General features: G+C 41.9%; 1 protein-coding gene across 2 annotated transcripts; it reads right to left on the bottom strand.

Annotated features, from left to right (window-relative positions):
* Positions 1–244: 244 nt before the first annotated feature.
* cd9a (CD9 molecule a) lies at positions 245–6,235 on the bottom strand. 2 transcript variants are annotated; one of them, XM_079297144.1, is made up of 8 exons: positions 6,089–6,235; positions 3,241–3,343; positions 2,997–3,094; positions 2,449–2,523; positions 2,103–2,204; positions 1,670–1,759; positions 1,231–1,314; positions 245–1,113 (listed from the first exon to the last, which is right to left on the bottom strand). In XM_079297144.1, exons 1-8 carry the CDS (start codon positions 6,155–6,157, stop codon positions 1,048–1,050), a joined length of 687 nt encoding a protein of 228 aa, XP_079153270.1. In that variant the 5' UTR covers positions 6,158–6,235; the 3' UTR covers positions 245–1,047. The 2 variants fall into 2 exon arrangements, with proteins under 2 accessions (XP_079153270.1, XP_079153271.1); XM_079297145.1 differs by lacking the exon at positions 6,089–6,235 and adding an exon at positions 4,485–4,625.
* Positions 6,236–6,897: the final 662 nt, after the last annotated feature.

The raw sequence follows: 6,897 nt of genomic DNA, 5'->3' as shown, positions 1-6,897 counted from the left end.
ATCACGGCCCCCACGCCCTCCTAACCCTTACATGCTCCCGATATCCTACACAGCTAAATCTAACATACCGACCAGACAATCTGCTAATGCATCAATCTCATAATGAACTTTACTCACTAACCCTTTGAGATTAGGCTTAATGAAACATTACAGTTCATTTGTCTCTTTTACTGTGTGTGTGTGTGTGTGTGCGTGAGTGAGTGAGTGATTGCGTGCCATCATATAATCCCTCAGAGCCGACTCAGTCAGTACATTTTGGTTTATTTGGTTCTCATTAATATTTATCTCTGTGAAACATATGGTATAAATCAACCCAATCTCTGTAAAATAAAAAGAACATTATAAAATACAAACCACATATTAAACCACATGTACAATATAACCACGAACTTTATGAATCTTTTACAAATAAAAAAGAAGACATTTACAAAACGTGACAAAAAATGAAAGGCGTTTTTTTTTTTGTAAAGGGTGAATAAAAAAGGGAACAAATGTCACAATGAAGGAACTAAGACGCTACTCGGTCACCGCAGTTCACAGCTCGGCATTGAATTGGCTATTAGTCACCGTGGTTTGACTTTGATGTTGTAAGAAAAATAATGTCATTGGCTGCTGCTGTATTGTGCTGAAGTGGTAGCGGTTGCCTTTTTTATGGCCCTGATCCATGACTCTTCCATCCGGTAGGTGACCCCAAGTGATAGCAATAGAAGTGTGATCAGTATACAATAATATGATCTTTTGTTTAGATAATTAGCAGTTCACACAACACTAATTTCAATCAAATGACCACAAAATTACAAATTTCTGCACTACACTGCCACTGAAGAACAGATGACACCCATTCTATAGTTGGGCCGAATAACCACATCACGAGCTGGGTTTAAGTGTCAGCAGCACAGTTATAACTGATGGATTATGTAATAATCTGAAACATCTGCACCCAGCCTTTCCTTGAACAAGTAGTGTTTCTATTGGCAGTGGGGAGTCATGTGACTCGAATGACATCATGCAACATTTACAAAAGACTCTGGGATGTGATGGTGGGTGTCACACCACCTCTCGAGACTTCCTGATGGCACAGCACAGGAGCATGCTGAAGATCATCCCAAACACCTATGAAAGAGAGGGAGACGTACATTGTGTTTGCGTTCGATTATTTCTGCACTGCGTTCATCCTCCAGGGCAGCGGGACACTGCAATTCGATGAGTTACAGTTAATACCACACTTACCATAACAGCACCGATGGTGATGCCCACTCCTCCTATGACGTGCAGTTTGGAGTCAAACACCTCATCAATGGCGTCAGGGCAGCTCTGCAACACACAAGCACAAATCCTTTCAACTTTCTCCGCAGCTATGCCGAAAAACATGGTTTGTGGTGTGGCACAGACGGCTTGAGAGCATGCAGGCTCCAGTAAACCATCGTTGCTATAGTAACACTGCAAGGCAATTGAGGTAATTGCGCTGCAAAGAGGAAGAATAATAAATTACGATAATAAACCATCATTATGAATTTGACAAACGGTAACATCTTCAGCTCTCGGCTAAAACATGTCTGGCATCTGTTTGATGCTCTCTCGTATTGATTGTTTCTCTTCCTTTATCTCTTGACGGAAGTGCTTGGCTGTGTGTGCATGCAATCTATACAGACACCGAGGGTAGTTGTACCTTCGCAATGAGCTCCTCAAGTGGCTCTCCCCGGGGACAGGTGTCTTTGGCAGAATCTACTACAGAACCAGCTGGCCCGCAACAGTTCAGCTGTAGACATACAGAAAGTCATATAGCTTTAAAACAAGACGGCGGAAGGAAAAACACAAATCTCTAATGCTAAGTGTTTAAAAGGAATAGTTCAACATTTTGTGTCAAGTTTTGAGTCCAAGTTTTAGTTTATTTCCTAAAATGCTGAACTTGTCCTGGTCATTTGCTGAATCTGCAACTTCTAGTCATCATAAACACTGGATAATACTTGTTGTGGAGAGTTTTGAAAATGATTGCTAGGTGACATGAAATAAACATTTGCTTGAAAAATACCTTTTGTGCCAAATTCCTTTTGGATATGATTTGAGTCAGTCTGAACTATATCGAAGCAGACGATGCTCACCCCGGTTTGAATCACCCGCAGAGTCTCTTTGAGTCGCTCATCCCCTGTCGCCTTGAAGTTATTGTAGGTCTGTACGTAGAACGTTGTGATATCATTCACCACCTGCAACACAGCAGCAAACCGGGAACAAACATTTTATTGACATAACTCACTATGCATTGCTGAACCCTTCATTTTCTGATTTATTTTAGTTTGTGGCTTGTATTTTGTCTCTACGTGGTGTTTTTTTTTCTTATTGCACTGTCTCGAATGCACTTCTTTAAATATGCACAGTGCTTGTGACTTTGTTGAAAAGTTGAACACAAATTAAATGATCAATGTATCATAATTTAAACGTGTACATTACCTTGCTTTGGTTGGAAAATGCCCAGATTCCAGCCGCAACCTCAATGGCAAATATGATGAGCAGGAAGAAAAAGAACTGCAAAACGGAGAGACAGAATTAAACTCAGCTGATTGTGTGAATGTGTGCCTCCATGCATGCGTGTGCTCATGTCTTTTACGCGCATGTGTGAACAAGTGAGGTCATTTGAGTGTCGCTGAAACCAATTTACATAGGCTCCTCCTCCTGAGAGAATTAGTACAAGAAGATCAGGGCCAGACAGGACGGGAGGGAGGAGGAGAACTAATGTAAGGAAATCTAGAGACTCTTCTCTGGTCTTGATACTGTTCAGTAAACTGAATAGCTCATATTTCTTAACGAGCCCAAGGGCAGTCCTCAATCCACACTTGCTTAAGTTAGATAACAAGTCCAAGTTCTGCTGAGTGACATCACTACAAAAACATTTAAAACAATAACTCAGACAGAGAGAAAGAAACTTGTGGTTTCTAAAGAGGTTAAATCCTCTGTTAGTTAAGTCAAAAGTTACATGAAGAATAAAAAGTGGTACAAACCAGTCCCAGCATCCAGGGGGACTCCTGGATGGCCCCACAACATCCCAGAAAACCCACCACCATCATCAGTGCTCCAGCTCCAATCAGGATATATACACCTACACGTACATGTAGAATATCAGAGATACATACATACAAGCACATTGTGTGTTGAGCAGAGCTCACATAATCCCAAACTGTGCTTTTACCTTTGCTTAAATGATAATGGGTAATGAGTCCATCTCAAGGACTAAGAGGATCTTACCTGTGTAAAACACATATGGAGAATCTGCTCCTTCAAACAGGCCTTTGGTCTTTGGGTCGAATCTTAGCCACAGGCCTATAGCAAAGACAGCAGTGCCTGCAAGCTGAAACACAACACATTTAGATGTTGTCATACAGCAGTGTAATTAGTTATAACCACACTAAATGCATTGTGCACACTGTACATGGTCAGTCTAAAATGTACAGTGGTAGGATTAATCATTAGAGAGTGTAACAGTGAGATAAATCAATAAATGTTCGGCGAGGAAGTAAGCCCACTCCATGTTTATGCATGTTGTCAACTCATTTAGCAGATTATGATTTCACCACACCAAATAACAATTATCTCGTTGCTGTCTGCATTTTAAAACTCTTCTTCTGTCAGCTGCTCCCAGCTGTCATTTCAAATGTGCACTGACATTGCCCTGGAAGCCTGCAGGTCTCCCCCAAACAAACTTTTTTAGTATCAGTTCAGTCCAGGAAGAGGTTTCCGCAGTCCTCGTGTCATATCTAACTCTTCACCAACAACTCTTCATTATTGATACTATAGTGGTATTAAAACACATTGATGGGGAGCATGAAATGCGGTCATGTGTGCATGTCAACGTGTCTGTCTGCAGAATGTGTGCATGTGTCTACCTGTAGAAAACAAGACCAGTCTCACAATCAGAGAAGAGAGAAGAGTAAAAATCTCACACATTCCCTTATTCATCAGTATATGTATTTAATATTGAGACAAAGTAGCATGTCAATCCATCGACACATCGCTGCATGCATGTTATATGCATGTTATTACATCTGCAGTACTTGTCTTTTTACATAACATGAGAACAGAAATGCATACATGTCTGTATTTTACACTGGTGCCATATTGTGTATTGTTCATACACGTCCGTACAGGGCTCGTCAGCATAGACAGGTCAGTGAATATTTAACAGTGAGAGCCGGACTGAACGATGGCAGTCTGTTTTACTCAGTAGGGGTGCGTATTTCTGTGTATATTCTACTGTTTTTTTGAGCGTTTTCACTGTGAATACTTTATGTTGTTTAATCTTTTTTTATGTTCCATTGTATGAACAAAATGGCAGATTAGAGCAAACCGCAACAAGGACGAATGTACAAACGGTAGCTTCTCCGCCTCTCTCTCTCTCTCTCTCTCTCTCTCTCTCTCTCTCTTGTTCTCCCACACACACACTGGCACACAACACATTAAGACACAACAATAAAAAAGTAAAGCACACCTACCCAAAAGAAAAAGTTGAAGACAAACATGGCATATTTCACACACTTTATTCCCCCAGCGACAGCCATGCTGATTCCGTCGACACAATGCACTACTATGAGTCGGTAAAAACTAACTTCTTCCCAGACAGGAAGTGAAGCATAATGGTGTCAGCCTTCAAACTGTCACCTGATATAGGGAGTGTCAAGAGAGATCATTGTGTATACGATATGAGTCATTCCCAGTGCTTCTTTCTCTCTTTTGTAACATGTCCATGCATGCACAGTTTGTGTCTTTAACTACTGCATTTGTGCATGTTGTGCAGGCATACAGGTTTTTATGATCTGGGAGATAGCAGCACAGAGGGCTCTGTTGAGACACGATGACATAAAACCTTTAAGTACGATAGCAGACTATTTACTGCTCTGGTGTCTGAACCATGTGTGACTAATAGACTGCTCTGAAATATAACTACTTTCCACTCCTATACTCCCAGAAGCTGCTTTTATTAAAAGCAAGGCATTTGAACCCTGCTCTTGATGCATTGACACAAAACTTTGCATGGACACTCCTGTTGTGTGCAGACAGAGCTGAGATCAGATATCTGTATCATGTGATTTGTGGCTGCATGAGCACGGCTATGACTAGTGTGTCATATCGTCACCTCCTGCTCAATCCTCCACAAATGGGGAACAGCTGCATTTATATACTGTATATGTGGATGTGATGTTTGAGCAGGCTTTCCATTGACTCTGAATGATGGACAAGAAGTGCACTACACTGACACTGCGGTTAATTATTATGATTATTATTTTACAAATAGTCAGTTTTTGCATTTTTGAATCTCTGTGGTTGTGTTGCCTGTCATTTTCTCTTTCTCTCTCTCTCTCTCTCTCTCTCTCTCGCTCTCTCTCGCTCTCTTTCTGGCTCACACACACACACACATTGGGAAATCCCTGTCTGCCCTGTAATGAATAGTTATCCTTGGTTATATCTATAGCTGCACACTTCATAAATGTTCATAAAAGGGCAAAGCATCCATTCGAAACCACACAGACATACAGAGATCACAAACAAACCAGACACACCCTGCAGGCTCAGAAGGACACAAATAGCCTGATGGGATATCCAGGATTCATTCTCACACAGGCTGGCTTGCATGCACAACTCTTCACATCACGTGAGGGAGCAGAAGTCTGAATTATTATTATATCAGGATATCATTCTCCACCACAATAACGCCCCCCTCCCCTCCCCCCCTCCCATTGCAATTATTAAAATTCCGTGCGCGCAAACTCCAGAGTTAAGTCAGCGCAGTAGAACTGGGTCACTTGGCCACTGGGGATTATTCCTCCAGCCAGCTCGGTCTCCACGCGTATTGGGACACTTTGTGTTTGGTGGTGGCCAGCGCCAAAAATAATGCGTAGGGCATCCCAGAATATACTGTGATTAGCAAACGAGGACGTTTACGGTTCTGCATCTGGGACGCCATGCTATTTAATTCACTATAACCTGCTCACACACCAACGCGCATGCACGCAAAGCTCTCTCTTACTGACACACACTCACACACATGACATACAAGCAGGATGCATGAGAACGCTACATTTACTCGCTTTAAACTCACCCAGAATATCAGGTTGAAGGCAAACATCAGGTATTTGATGCACATTTCTCCTCCCGACAGCGCAGCCATGGTGGTACTTGAGCTACGGATCTCACTTCTGCTGGTATCCCCTAATTCAGACCTACGGTAGAATAGAAGACCTTCTAAATAACAGTCAGTATGCAGAATGAGGTTATTTGCCGACGCGCACTGCTACGCGCCGTGCTGTGCGCGCCTGAAGTGTCCGCCCCCACACATAACGGACTGCAAAGGCAAAGCCTCCTGAAGCTTTTCTCTCTCTTTTTTTTTCTTACAAATGTATTTGTTACTTTATTCTCAACCCGTTTGCTTCCTTAAAATAACCCACATGTTTTACCAATACTTAGTATTAAGCAAAGGCCTAATACTCCTGCAGGATCTTTTTTTGTGGGACTTTTCAGTGATGCAACGATGTTAACATTCTTTCGCATTTTTATGGCTTTTGCCTCATTGTCATAGCCATCATGATTTCATATTGGGTCTTGTAATAGCATTTGCAACACTAAGTAGGAATAAGCAAGTTATATACTTATTGCACTATTTCTGTCTTTTGTGTCTCCAAAACGAGATTACAGATGACTTCATTTTGAAATGGCAGCCTAATAGCTCTGATAGTGAATCTATAGTCTGTGCTCAGCGTGTGTCCTTCCTGCATACAATGCCCTGAGAAGCAGCCTGCGGTGGGCTTTTTGACCGCAAATTCCTGCAGCAGCCTCGGCTGTGCGATGACGTAATCCTCCCAGAATAAGAAAGACGCGTTCACGGATTGAATTTACATGAATAAACACGGT

The sequence above is a fragment of the Melanostigma gelatinosum genome (genome assembly GCF_949748355.1).
Source record: "Melanostigma gelatinosum genome assembly, chromosome: 1".
Classification (NCBI taxonomy): domain Eukaryota; kingdom Metazoa; phylum Chordata; class Actinopteri; order Perciformes; family Zoarcidae; genus Melanostigma; species Melanostigma gelatinosum.
This window is presented reverse-complemented; position numbering and strand designations above follow the sequence as displayed.